At 37.8% G+C, this 15,317-nt stretch overlaps 2 protein-coding genes across 2 annotated transcripts; both read left to right on the top strand.

Moving 5' to 3' along the window:
* Positions 1–80: 80 nt before the first annotated feature.
* Positions 81–6,364, top strand: LOC106171535 (uncharacterized). The gene is made up of 9 exons (XM_013551930.2): positions 81–201; positions 473–1,173; positions 1,865–2,111; positions 2,431–2,563; positions 2,931–3,109; positions 3,338–3,589; positions 4,051–4,232; positions 4,438–4,544; positions 5,153–6,364. Exons 2-9 carry the CDS (start codon positions 477–479, stop codon positions 5,624–5,626), a joined length of 2,271 nt encoding a protein of 756 aa, XP_013407384.2. The 5' UTR covers positions 81–201; positions 473–476; the 3' UTR covers positions 5,627–6,364.
* Positions 6,365–7,730: 1,366 nt separating this feature from the next.
* LOC106171533 (uncharacterized) lies at positions 7,731–14,301 on the top strand. Its single transcript, XM_013551927.2, has 4 exons — positions 7,731–7,916; positions 11,911–12,237; positions 12,524–12,880; positions 13,292–14,301. The coding sequence occupies exons 1-4, from the start codon at positions 7,862–7,864 to the stop codon at positions 13,477–13,479; spliced, it is 927 nt and encodes a 308-aa protein (XP_013407381.1). The 5' UTR covers positions 7,731–7,861; the 3' UTR covers positions 13,480–14,301.
* The last annotated feature ends 1,016 nt before the right edge of the window (positions 14,302–15,317 follow it).

The raw sequence follows: 15,317 nt of genomic DNA, 5'->3' as shown, positions 1-15,317 counted from the left end.
TAATATTAAGGTTTTAAAGCATATATATTTTCCAAAAAATAAAAATAATATTCAAAGTACATTTATCCCTGTGGAAGGCAAGAAATTTTGACTAATCAGATTCTCCCTTTCATTAGACCTAGGTAGGTTGTTGTACACACATGGAAACTGAGAACTGAAGAGGAAGTCTCACCGAGTTGCAGTCTAAACCGTGTCATTGTGGTAAGCATTCTGAGCATTTGCGAATATGTTTTTAGTCCACACATGTCGAACTGCATGTTTAGTAACTGTTGATTATATTTTTAAAGGGAAAGCATTCCAATGAATGCATAATTATAATAAACGCTTGCACTTGATTTGTGAAAAAAAGCACTGTGTGTGTGTGTGTGTGTGTGTGTGTGTGAGAGAGAGGGGTGGGGGTCATTTACTCAGATTAAGATAATTCAGTGATGGATAAGACACAAATTAATCATTTGGTCTTGTTATTCTCCAGAGCAATGGCATCACATGGACACAGTCATGGCGGTGGCCAGTGTAACCACAGTCATGGGGGTGGAGTATTTCCCCAGGGGATGGCAGGGATACCCCAGGGACTGTTACCAGGAGGGCACAGTCATGGGGGTGGAGGCATAGGACAGACAGGAATGGGGGGTATTCCAGGAATGGTACCAATGGGAGGTTTACCCATGCCAGCCATGGGAGGTTTCCCCATCCCGGGACAAATGGGAGGAGGCATTCCCATGCCTGCTGTGGAGAAAATGGGAGGCATGCCAATGCCAAGAGTGGGAAACATGTCAATGCCAGCAGGAGTGAGACAAATGGGAGGCATGCCAGTGGGACAAACCTTTCCAATGCAAGGCATTCAGATGCAGGGTAGTCCTATGTCACAAGGTGGTACAGGTGCTGCTGGTGGTCCTGTCCCAGGGGCCATGCAGGTGCAGATGCCCCCACAGATGGCACTACTCTCACAAATGATGGCACAAGACAGTTCGGATCCTGCAGAGGAGGTTGATATATTTGAGGCCCTGGATGCTGCCAGGTCTAGTCTGAACTCTGTAGCTCACACGTGTGGAGAGCCAGGCTCAGTATGCGCGGCCTCTCACGGCAGCCAGGAGGAGATGAAGAAAAAGATGGCTGCAGGACAGAAAATAATGAAATTGTTAATGAAGAACCCATCAGTGATAGACCAGAAAGGTAAATGACTTGCAGTGACTATTCAGTTCCATTTAAACAGAGCTTCTACTCTTGCCTTGCATCATATAAATGAACACCTCTCTACAACACACCCAAGGCAGTGGCATACACAAGGCAGTCTTGACAAGTGGAGTTATGGGTGGCCTGATAAATAATTTACCCTGAATCAAACTTTGATCTATGCTCTATGCAATTTCTAAAGTTGGATCAACTTAGGAGATGATAAGGCCCACTTTTTCCAAAAAATAACCCCCTTTTGAAATAACTGGCCACAGGCTAGTACACCAATATTTTGACTTCCGTAAATGCATAAAAGATATTTCAATTTTCTCTTATACTATATATGGTCATTACTATTTTGGCTGTGCAGGTGATAAAAGACTCTATCAGTATTCTGCAAAGTATGATATTTAAAGTTGAGAAAAGATTGAAATTTGTTTATAAGATCCTTAAAAAGATCAGTTACTAGTAGCATGCTAATAGATCTGGACAGTTACTAGTTAATTACATCTACTAAGTTGATGTGATGTGTATAGCTCTGCCTGTTCTGTGACTTACCTGACATTAAGACTTCGCGGTGGTAATTATTATGTATATATTTTTTCATATGGACTAAAATTTTGTACACAAATGGTCTAACATTGCTGAATATAAGCCTGCACTGTATTGATCTTGGTGGAATTTTTTCTAGACAAACACGGCAACACTCCCCTCCATCACGCCCTCAAGAACGACCAGACCAATTTTGCCACCTTGATGGTCCAGTTTGGTGCTGACCCCAATGTCCGGAACGACCTGGAGGAGACCCCTGTCCACTTGGCGTGTCAGTGCGGTGACCTGAAGCTGGTCCATGTCCTCAGACAGTGCGGAGGTGACATCACAGCGAAGGATGCGGAGATGAGAACGTGTTTGCACCATGCAGCACGTGGTGGACATGTGTAAGAACTTTGAAAAATAATGTTAAAGTTGACCTGAAGGTGGTGTCTTTGGAATAGATTGCTATTAAAATAATGTCTTTGTAAGTAGCAGAAATATAAGTAGGGCCCCATTCAGAATAGGGAACTAATTAGTCCTAGGGTCAAATATGGCCAATCGCTTTAATACTTCCCCACAAGATATCTATTAGCGGATTAGATGGCAAGCTTTGTAGTGGGTTGTCATATTTGACCCTTGGACTAGCTAGTCCCCTATTCTTAATGGAGCCTAAAACATACTGACTTTTTCATATACTATTGTTTACCTTGTTTCCCCTTACAGCCCAACCATACACTACCTGTCTACCTACTGTGGGTTATCTCTCCGGGACTTGAACAAAGACCAACAAAGTCTGCTCCACATCTGCTGTGAGAGGGAACACATCGATGCTGTTAAATATCTACTGAAACATGATGTAAGTGTCATGGTCAAGTCACTCAACATTAAAGACAACTATTAGTGCTATCACTGTTATAACCAACACACTGTCCTATCTTACACAATGTCACATTTAACACTGTCACATCCAACACACTGTCGCATCCAACTCACTGTCACATCTAACACACTTTCTTATCCAATGTACTGTTGTATCCTATGCAGAGTTTCATCTTTTCTCATGTAAACCTGTATAATTTTCCACTGTTAAGGAGTGTTCAGATAAACACATTGCTCACCGAGTTAAATCGATTCAGCTGGTACTATGTTTGAACCTGAATGAGGTCTAACACAGCTTCTTTACAAATTTTTCTTTTTATAAAAAAGTGGTTTTTATATTTCAGAGAAGTGACGTCCGTCAGGCTGACAGCGAAGGCACAACTCCACTTCACATCACGGCTCAGCGCGGCAATGGTTTCCTGTCATGGATGCTGCTACAAAAGAACGGGACACACCAGCTGCAGAGTAAAAATCGAGAAGGGCTCACACCAGTGGAACTAGCACAGAGAGGACAGACACAAAGGTAGGGGGCAGCACTGGTATTTCAGCTGCAGAATGAGATCTGAGAAATCAAACTTGTTTCTAATATCTGGCCATAAGTTGCTCTGCAAAATAATCTCTTTTAAATGTTTTGTACATGATATCAATTAATGATTTGAAAAATGCTGGTCAATCACAGAGCCATAGAAAAAAATCTTCATCTTTTAAGAATTAAAAACTATTTTAAGATATGACCTTTCTAACATTCCAGACACAAGGAGCTCGCCCCCGTCCTGGTATCTCTAGCCAAATACAAGTTGAACATGAGACCCAGTCTCCCCTGGTCTATCTATCTGTGGAATGCAACATGGCCATTTCTCATCCACCACACTGTCCTCCTGCTGCTGTGGTTGGTCCCTGTGCTATCAGACTGGCTGGCTGGCCTCATGATGCTTGTGGTCACTCTGAATCTAGGCTACAGGGTGCTGGGAAAGACTTCTCATAGGTTGAGTCATATCAGCAAGTAAGTCACCTGGATATGGTGTGTTTGGACAGTTTTTAAAAATGTTCATGTGTAGGGAAATTGTGTAATTGGGTTCTTGAATAATTCTTTTTATGGATGGAATTGTATTATTAAATGCTTTGTTGAATCAGATGAGCAAAATGTGTTTCCAATATTTCGCTGAAATTGTTTTCTTGTTTGATAGTGCAATTATCTCATATTATGGTAGTTTTTTTTTTTTTTTTTTTTTACTTCAAACAGCGGTTTCTTAAACAGTGATGATTTAGTAATATTACTCGTTTAAACATACCTGTTAATTATTAAGTTTCATTCTGCTGCACACCTGTCATTCCAATAAAGAAATAACTTTGAGAAAGAATACAAACATCTTTTGTAATGATATTGTTTAAGACATTAAAATTCAGTTTAATTGCTCATTTCTGCAAATTCAGTTGTCATCATGAAGTCTGTTTTCATTCCAGAATGCCAAATCACCTCCAGGCATCCACTCTAATCCTGGGTGTCCTGGAGTCCCTGCTGCTGTTCTGTACAGTGGTGCTGCCCACACTGTGGACTGCAGGAGATAGGATCCTGGTGGTGGTGTCAGCGGTGATGGTGATGGGACTGGTGTACATACACGGAAGAATACTGCTGGTGGATCCAGGTAATCATTAGTTATCACATCATGAGATAAAGATAGGTCCGATGTTGATTGTCATGGGACAGAATACGAGTTGATATGATCTTAGATACTTTCATCAGAAGTATTGTAGTACTGAATTTAGTGGCTGACACACAATGGAAAGGTTAACCATTACTCTGACAAGATCAGCTTTTGTAAATAACCTATTCATGTTTTTTTTTTCCAGGATTTGTGATGGTTTCAAAAATGAAACCTGAAGGTAACACGTGTTACACATTACAAGACCTGGTGGAGGGACCGTTCCCTGTCTCTGCCTGGTGCCACATATGTGAGGTAATGTACAGAGAGGAGAATGTACTGAAACTTAGAGACCATTCCCATACCCTATTGTACTAACTTTGTGTTGAATTATCTCCTGAGGGATTTTTGCTAAATTGTAATCAACTTAAGTGGCTTAAATGTCTGTCACGCCTACTGAAGCTGAAAGGGGGTAATAAATTATAGTTTAGCAGCTTTAGCAGGCTTGCCAGACATCTTAGCCGCTTAAGCTGAAAGCAATTTAGTGAGAAACCCCTTGGAGGTGGACCAATTTTGTTAGATCAATCTAGGTATGGGAACCCAGTCTTATTAATTTACGGAATACATGTCATCTGTACTGTATCATGTAAATTTGTTACAAGTATCCACATCAGTCAAACATATCTGTCCTTAAACATTGAGAGAAATTTAGTGTAAACCTGTATTCAAGAATGGGGATTCATTTTCAAAATAGTTGCATATTAAGACTGTGTAAAGTTGTATTTATTATTGTACTACTGTCACACCTAAAGCAATGTGCCTATATTTCAGTTGTTCCCCAGTAGAGTACAATGTATCTATATTTTAGTTGTTTCCCACAAGAGTACTACCATCACACCTAAGACAATGTCCCTATATTTCAGTTGATTCCATCCAAACCCACCAAGCACTGTAAGCTGTGTGAAAGATGCTGCCACAAGATGGACCACCACTGCCTGTTTACCATGAAATGTGTGGGCCACAACAACCACCTTCTTTTTGTATCCTTCCTGATCTACATGGGGCTGTGTAACTTTGCCTTCGTATTAGAGGCCTTTGTGTACCTGGCGGTCATCCATCCTGAAGTTAGTGGACAGTGGGGACTGGTCACTGTGGCATGTGTTGGTCACCCCTGGTTGTTTTCAGCCATGGTCCTGAACCTGTTACTGGGGGCATGGATGGTGTATAACCTTGTGAACAGCTTAAGACTAGTCAGTAAGGGGTACACGTATGTTTTTAGGCCCAAAAACCCTGGACACATCTGTGGACTGAATTTCTCTGACCAGATGATGAACACTTGGCATTTTATTACTGGGCACCCAGAAAAGATTGTCAAGGATCCATTTTATACTATGTAATTGGTGCCAATTCTGTGTAATATTTTTTTTTTTCATTACATGATGTCAAGTTCATACATTAGCTGGCTTATTTGTGCCATGCATTCTCTATGCTATTTTTATACTAGATATTGTTATCCAGGAAACGGAAATCACCAGTAATGATTATACTGGCAGTCTTTTTCTATTATTAAAAGTTGTTATTTCATTGTGTTCATATGTTTTGGGGTAAGCTATACCCGATAACACAGAAATGACATGTTTGCGCCTCATTTTAAAACTGGGTCATGCTGACAATAGTCTCCAATACACCAAAGCTGTATCAGTTAAAAGTTTTAAAAAGAAATGTTTAATGTTTGTGCTATACTTGGGATATTTTCGAACAAGCTTTTACTGTTAAATTACCAGATAGTGCTATTTTGTCTTAGTTTAGATATTCTTTTCAGTTGTATAACAGTTTCAAGCAAAACTGACAGTGCATTAGGTGAATGATTTTAAAGAATGTGCAATTTAATGAACAAATGATATATGCAGATTATTTCGTGAATTTATTTTTTAATTATTGCGTAATTTTAAAAAGTGCTTCCTAAATTCTGGTGCAATTTTAGGCCTGTAGAATGCTTTCAGTATATTCTTTTGTTATAATCAAGTATGGTTATATTTGTACTTTTATTAAAGTCTAATTGATTATGTTGACATACAAGTATTAAATGTTATGAAACTCAGAATCTTGTTGAAATAAATTGTTTGTTAAGCTTTGTCATCCTCTTATAAATATGCTTTTAATTATAAATCAATAAAATTTACATCATCCATGTAAACAAAATAAAGAAAGATATGCGTATCAGTTCTAGAAATTTTAGATCTACAGCTTAGATTCTCTTTATTTTATTGTACCACCAGCGTGTCCCAGGCAGTACGCATGGTTTTAGTCCCTTCTCTATTGGATCCACCGGCTCCGTTGCCATGTCACTGATACCACTCATCCTCCTAAACTTCAAGAGCCCCTGTATCCATCCCTTGCATATAGGTCACATATAATCTCAACTCGATCCATGTGAATTTTGGGCTTTGTGGGTACTTGGGTCTAGGTGTTGCACTCGTTACAATGCACCCCTGTCCAAAATTAGCAAAATGAAATGCTAAAAATCTACAAAACCAAAGTAATTATGGAAATATTTTCTATAGATGGCTGACCAAAAGTCAGATGTGGAGATTTCAAATATGTCGTTGGATTTGACCTTTATTTCAAGGTGAAACAGGCCAAAAATTTCTAAAAATTGCAAAAGGTGGCATGAAAGCAGGCCCAGGAACTCTCTCTGGCTGTTACGAAATTGGATATAAGTAATCCAAGAATAAAAACTGTTGCCACAGTTGTGAAAAAATCAATTAAATTATTAATTATGAAAATAAATTGATTATTTTATGTAAAAAAAAGGTGTTGAAAATGAACTCATTTCAGTACAGTTATTTCGTTTTCATTTTAGCATTTTCAAGGTGTGACTTTGAACTTATATTTTAGCATGGATGTCGGTATGCTAAATGGTGCTGTCAAATGGTAAGTGTGTAAATTATACCAGGAAAAGTCATTCTTAAGACTTAAGGTTTTGTTTTAACCAGCGGTGCGCCCCAAATTATCTTAATTATTTCTTTGCAGTTTTCCCCAATTTTCACATTGATTTTCCAGAATTCAGTAAGTGAAAACTGTTAATATATAATTTCTAGAAAGCAAACAATTAAGTCTATATTCATGGAAAAAATACACTACGCCATCGTGTAACACTTGGGAAAATGGAAATGGGTGGGGAGGCTCCCTTTCTTGATACCGTGGATCCGCGACAGCGTTGCACAGACGCTTTTCATGACTCATTTTGTCCAAGTCCGTCCGCGTCCGAACACTGAAAGAAAATGATTTATATATTATTTAATGAGTATTTCATTGTTAATTTGAAGTTAGATAATACAAAAACATATGTGAAAATACAGAAATACATTTGGTTTAGACGCACATCCCGTCCACAAGCATCGCTTGATACATATATTTGTAGTGAAACTGAATCAGGTTCAGTTATCCAGGTGCGTAAACTCTGTACAGGTGAGTCACTGAGTTATTCACCTCACGTGGTCGCATGTCAAGTGAAAACGAGGTCATCGTGCAATGCTTTGACTGAGGGAGTCAAGCTGGAGCCCTTACTTGTTTGTGTTTCTTTTAAAGATTACATTCCAGGTTCATTCCAAGTAAATCACACAATCAAAATGTGGGAACAAGCTCTGTGTATCATTATGCTTATTGGGACAAGCAGCACGAGTGGTAAGTACACCAAAGGCAGGTAAAGGTTTAGACTTCTGGAAAATGGCGTCGTTCAGTATACGTATGAAGCCAATTTGTTTTGCCACAAATGCCAACCAAATGCTAGCATATAAGTTAAAATAGTATAACTGAGAGAATTACCAAAATGAATTGTTTAATATTACCCGAAACATAATATGACACTGCTCCATTTCATAAAGCCATTTTGATGCTACTAGTAGGTCTACATGAAAAGCTAGTAATTTCCCTGTTCTCGAAACGACGGGGGGGGGGGGGGGGGGGGGGGGGGGGGGGGGGGGGGGGGGGGGGGACTTGGAAAGTGTTTATCGTGAATTTCTACTGATGTGTGACATGGGATTTAGAAATGATGAATGGAACGATGTAGCCTAGGATGTTAAGTGTCAGTGAAGTGAGTTTGAGTGTGGTTTGACAGCTGTTTCTATTATATTTTGAATTTTTAATTCACGTGTGGGTATCCTTGTCTAGCAAGTTCACCCTATAACTTATAAGGTGTCCCTTGGGATCATTTCAAACCAATTCCATCTTCACAAGTGTAATTTCTGTTTCTAGGTTTTGCTAAAAGAAGTGTTAATTTATAAATATTAATGGTCCTTAACCACACTAAATGTGCCAATATTTGTAAGCTGTAAGTAAAAAGCATACTGTAGCTCTTTGTCCTTTGGGAACAATTTTTATCTTCTTTACTTGTGTAATATTGCATTATTGTAGATATGTTTTTGTCCTTACACAGTCGGAGAATAGCTGTAAAGCTAATGTTTCCATTCAATTTATAACCGACATGAAATAAAATTTATTGTATTGTATTATAACCAATGGGAAGGCCTATAATGTCAGTAATAAGACTAATTTGATGGCATATTTGAGGGGCTTGGCTTGGTAGTGTGTGCCAGACTGTCAGAACTCACTATCCCTACCATAGTAACGACCAAAGTCACAAGAGAGTAGCTATAACTAAATCAATTTGACTGTTCCTATTGGCTGGTAAACTCACCACATTGATAGCAATGAAGACTTAATTCCAGTCTAAATGTTCAAATTTTGGCACATGAATTGGCAAGGAATTTGTAGTTAATGGACCCAAAAGTAATTGCAGTGTAAAATATTTGGAGTACATAACACTCCCAATATTTTACACTTACAAAAATGGAATAGCATGCTCATTTTCAAAAATGGAATAGCATGTGTATTTTCCAGTCAAACCTTTTGGACTACTATTATTCAACTCTATGGGACCCTAAGGGGATTTAACAACATCTGTTTTGCTTTATAGTAGACTAGTATGGTACTGTAAGATCATTTTATGTGGTTATTGATTTTGTGCGCCTGTTTTCAAATCATGTAGTGATTTTAGGACAATCCTTTTCTAACCAATCAAGGTGACAGCTGAGGGTGGTTCAAGACTATGGACTGACATCAATCTATAATAGTACTTCCAGTGGCTTTATAAGAAGTGAATGGTTATCTGTCTGTACATACATACCGTGAAAATGGTTAGCCGTTCTGACGAGAATAATGACAATATCCCAACCCTTCTCTAGGGTTACCCCTGCCCTCTCTTGGACTGGCCCTGGTTTAAATTTTGACTGCACCTGCTTTGAAAGATAAGCCTTTACCATTACTTTCTAATTATTGAACGCTGGTGTAACATATAGCAGAGATCTCAAGTCTCCCATTATAGAGAGTCCGCTTCCCGTTCATTTGTACAGTAATTTGTACAGGTAAGGCGTGTACATTTGCACAGGTAATGCTCTCCTTAATGTATTCAATGTTTCCCCTGCACTTAAATGAGCGAGGCGCCCGCCTCGATGATATTTGCAAGCGCCTCGCTGAAATTTGTCAAAAGCACCGCCTCGCTGGACTATATGGAACAACAAAGTATATTTTCACTCATGCTAACTGAAAATTATATTTATTTCTAAGCAAATATGGCATTTTCTGTTTACATACGTAATCCCATGCTTCTGAGCACTTGATTTAGTAGTAACGGAAAGACGCATGCGCGTATGCCTAAAAATAACCAGCAGTTACTATCTCCCTGTGAGTGCCTCGTTTTCGCAGTTCTGTGCCTTATTTGAAGTATAAGAAACAGAACGAAACGAGGCAACTGTTCTTGACACCATTTAATCACGTGTCAAGAATACACTTTCTCTATCACTTCATGTTCCGAAATTCAGACCGCCTGTTGTTTGTTTTTATAGTTTACGAATATTCACTGATAAAAAAGGAGCAAATAAAATGGACTTCGTTGATTTTATAAACTTGGAGAAGATTTTCTATTGATTTACGGGTGAGTTTTGTGAAAGCAGTAGCGTTGTAAAACTGGGTCACGTCAGTATTTCGCGTGGAAACCTATGCATTGTATATGAATTTCCATGACTGAATAGAACCATATAAATGAATAAACGAAGAACTAAAATTGATGATAAGTGTGATTTTCATCTCTTTAATTCCGAAGAATTCATTTAACGGTGTTTGAAGTTGATTATAAATTACATCTCAAACTACGTATAACTAGTAGCGGGAGTCGCTTTGCGCTGAACGACAAGAGAGAGAACTTTTGCGGCAGTTTTATATTAGGATGAAGCGCTCCCACACGCAAAGTCAATTGACCAGTTACTTTCGCAAGAATGTGAAAACGGTAAAAACAACATATTTTATTAACTTTTTGGTCAATTTAAAAATAATTCAATGTAGTAAGCCCTTTTTCTCGTTTCTTGTAAGTATTAAATTAGTTAACTTTTTTTTTTTTGAAAGTATTAACTTTTTTTTTTTTTTGAAAGAGTATGTTCTATAAACTGAAAAGGACTAAACATAGTGAATGCACAGACTGGAAAATAAATTTTGTCCAAACCTTTGTTATGTCATTACTGAATTTACTCCTCAAAACATCTAAAACAAGACAATTCAGTGCCACATAAAATGTAAAAAAATCAGTTCTAAATACCCTAAAATGCACCAAATTGCACCTCGATTTAAAAAATTTTCCGGGGGGGGCATGCCCCCGGACCCCCCTAGTATTGCTGGGATCGCGGACTGCCTACCACCTCGCAGAGCTTGAAAGCCAGGGGAAACACTGTTCATGATAGTTTGTTCCGTAGGTGTCATGTTCCCAAGTCTACAAATGTGTAAGGAGTGCATTCATTGTCAGCACATATATATTCAGGCTAGTGAACCCTCAGATGATCAAGACTGGTCTTGATTGTAACATATCTTGCAATTATTTTCAAAATTACCATATGTTCATTAAGGAACTGAGTTTGATCAGTATCTGATGTATATTGGACAGCTAGGAGTTTTGCTTAAAGGAATATTTGTCAAAAATTGACCATGATTGAAAGACTAAAAAAATGGAAACTATGGCTAAGGGAATATAAACAGGTGAATAATTAGGAATATTGGGTTCCACTCAGAATGGGGGACTAACAAGTCCGAGTATCAGATATGGCGACCCACTACAAAGCTTGCCGTCTAATCCGCTAATACTGGTGATAGACACTGAATAGATATCCGGTGAGGAAGTATTCAAGTGAGTCGGCCATATTTGAACCTCGGACTAGTTAGTCCCCAATCTGAATGGGGCCTTGGACCAGTTTTCCTAAAAGTGAAAAAAGGCTAAGACTGGTTTCCCATGCCTACAGAGATCGATCCATCTGGGGGTTCACACTAAATTGCTATCAGCTTAAGAGGCTTTAATGTCTGTCACGCCTACTGAATCAGCTAGGGGTAAAGATAATTACACCCTAACAGCTTTACTAGGCGTGGCAGACATTTAAGCTGGTAAGTTTGATAGCAATTTAGTGAGACTCCCCAAAAAGATAGACCGATCCAAATATCTGTGGGAATGGTCCTGTACTGTATGTTACAGACTAACATTTATGTACTTGGTAGTTGACAACAGTGAACTTCATAATGGTTTTGATTGAAATAGACAAAAAACTTTGTAAAATGTATCCACTTCAAAACTTCATTGCAGGTACTGTATCCGGACGTCCTCCAGACATTATAGCTGTGGAGGGAGGAAGTATTCTTTTGAGGTCACCCAGAAGCTTTTCCGGCAACGTAGCATCTGTTATCTGGGATCTAGATCACTCTTCACAGCCCACTCAAATTGCCGAATGGAATCCAGGAGGTGAGCCTGAAGTCCATGCACCATTGAACAAAGAGCAAGACAAACTGGTCCCACCAAGTGGAGACCTGTTAATAGGAAAAGCATCTAAGTCTCATGGAGGAGTTTACACATGCCGTGTTACAGATGCAAAGCATGTAGAGTGGAATAGTCGGTGCAATGTAGAAGTCTATGGTGAGTAGAGCCATTTTTTCAAAAATTGTTTCAAGAGCTTAGGTGTCCACTAGCAATTTTTTCTCATTTAGCCAAATGAATACTTTTTCATAATTTTTTTTACCAAATTGTTTAAATTTGACTAAAACAAGTCAAATCAACCTTATTTTGTTTTGCTGATTCAAGTCCGTTTTAGCAATTGGCTAAATTGGCAAGTTTTAGCCCTACCCCAGTTAGGTATTCACTTATTTTGACTGGATACAAGAATGATGTTTTTACGGCAGTTTTTTATCAATTTTATTTTCAGATAAGGGACAGAGAACCATACAAGTGAAAGGCCTAAATACACAAGTATTGGCGGCCTATGGGCAACAACTTGAAATAAATTTGGTCAAGTTCAGTCAAGAAAGACTTACGAACGAGGATGTATGGCAGGTCAGGTTGACGCTAAAAAAAGACAATGTATCTGAAGATTTGCTGCATTGCTTCTCAAATCTATCCTCAGCTGAGAATTTCACCTGTGACTTAATAACTGAAGAAGTAATTATGCAGAACACTGGAACAACTATCAACCTGGGTATGGTTAATAATTCTCAGACTATAACCGGCCATGCTGTGTTCAAGACGGGGGTACATAAGGACATAATTGTGAACATTGTTACAGGTATGGAAGCCCAGTTTAATCCAATTTCAAAGTCACCAATAGCTGTATAGTGATGAAATGTATTGATGAAATGTATTGTTATAAATGTAAAAATTAGAACACTACTAATTGAAATGAAAAATGATATTGTTATCTTGCCAAATAATGAAGTTTAAACTTTAATGTGTTGTGTAATATGTTATTAGATATGAACTGGATTTAATTCTTTTGAAGATAGTTATCTATAAGAAAACACGTTTGGAGCAATAATTCCTACTAGATATATTTTTGGTAGGGAAAATAAGGACCTTATTCAATCTTGCATGAAATCTGATTCAATGAACTTGTTTCTCTGATCCCTGTATAAGATTGTTATGACAAATTGGCCAATTGATTCTTTTTTTCTCAGTATTGGTGTATTTTGTTTTTTAGAACAGCCAGGTTTGACAACTTTGGAACCAGAAATCCAAGATGTTACTGGTTCAACTCCAAAGCCAAAGCTCCAAAATCCCACTAGTCCTGCAACTCCATCAATTGGGACCAATCTCATAGTCAGCATCAAGATAATTTTTTGTCTTGTATGTAGTGGCCTCGGCATTATGTATTTGGCCAGCAACTGATTAACTGAAAAACACTTAAGATAGTATAAAATTAAGACTCTGTGGCTTTTCTCCTCTTTAGGTCTTCTAGTGTATGACTTCTAAGCGGGTCAAGTCCCAGTAAGGAAAGATAATTTTAGATTGGCCTATAGGGAAGAGCCAGAGAGTCTAATTACAGCTTGTTCATAGTGTCCGTGTAAAAAGTCTCATTGTGCACTTCACTGGGAATGCAATAAATGGTTACCTGTAGTACTGATTACCCTCAAACTTACTGGAGGTAGAGTTGAAAAACCAACTAAATTAGGTCCTTTTTTATTTATTTATTTATTTATTTATTTATTTATTTTGAAGCTAAGCAAGTTTTTCTTTGTTGTCAGGTTGGTTTTTCAACTCTACCTCCAGTAGCAATTAGTATTGCAATCTGACCTGTATTTAAGTCACTTGTTTGTAAGTTTAAGGATAATAAGTAGCATGGTTTTCTTCTGCCTGTAATCTTCTATATACCTATATGCCAAGTTGCTGTTTAATTTGCAGAAAAATAGATCTTATTATCATTTACTGTGCTGATGAAATGCGTATGATACATAACATATTGTCTTGTTAAGCAACATTTGGATAAGATGCTGTTGATAGAGTAAAATTTCTGTTTTCAACAACTGTAATTAATTAAGATTTTAAGTATCAGTGGTTTATATATATATATATATATATATATATATATGTATATATATGTATGTTTTGAAAAGACGTGTTTGTGCACCGCACCACCTGGTGTCATGTGACTTTACGTGGTAATCTTGCACGTAATAAAGTAGAGCTTTAATAAAGGAGAAGCAGCCATTAGATGCCAAAACTCTTTAATTCTGAAACCGTTAATGCTAGAGACCTCTTGTTTCTTGCATTTTGTAGAGCTTGTCAAGTGTAACACTGGAAGTGGTTACCAATTTTTTGTTTTCTATACAGTTTAAGAATTGCACTATAAAAAAGGGCATAACATCGCAATATTCAGTGGTGAAAATAAAATGTGAAATTACTGGGAAATTAGCTGAGATACGCCCATAGTTACGGTTGAACTTGAATAGGAAGTCATATACTGGCGATCTATCTGTGACCTTGAAATTGACCTTTGACCTACTTTTCACCATGAACTGAACTTTGCAAATTTTCGGTCCCTTATATCTCAAAAACTGGCACAGACATGCCCATAGATACTACTGAACTTGAATAGGAATTCATATTTTGACGTTCTTCCTGTGACCTTGAATTTTACCTTTGACCTACCTTTCACCATGAACTGCATTTCACAAAATATGGATTTTACCTTTAACTTTTCCCCATGATTCTCATTTCTAACAAAAATAGAGAACTCTTTGTTTACTGCATTTTGTAGAGCTTGTCAAAACACAACATTGGAGGTTACATCCTTTTTTTTTACTGTAATTCCATTTTGTATGGTTGTCCAAAAAACCAGATTAAAAGACTGCAGCGTATTCAGATCATCTCAGCTAGATTATTAACCCGTACATCCATGAGTAACTATATCTGAGTAACCATATCACCCCAGTTTTAAGAGTTTTAAAACATTTTTCACCTCTGCAAGCCAGGATTTTATTTAAATTTCTAGTCTAGTGGTCGGCACACAGCCAAGACTTATCTTGTTGGACTTTGTAGCCTAGAAGACAAAAGGTAATTGGGTTTTACGTCGGTCGTTTTTTACCTTTAGGGAAATAGTATGGTATCATATTTATTAGAATTAAAACACTTCTAGGAGAATTTCAGTCAGCCTTAAGGATGGTTGTAACCACACTGTACGAGTTTTATCAACTCTGTTCTGATTGTTGCTATTTTTGTTTTGTCTC

This window comes from Lingula anatina, chromosome 2, assembly GCF_051362555.1.
Source record: "Lingula anatina isolate TDL-2025a chromosome 2, LinAna3.0, whole genome shotgun sequence".
Lineage (NCBI taxonomy): Eukaryota > Metazoa > Brachiopoda > Lingulata > Lingulida > Lingulidae > Lingula > Lingula anatina.
Note: the sequence above shows the minus strand (reverse complement) of the source record. Positions and strands in the feature narration are given on the sequence as shown.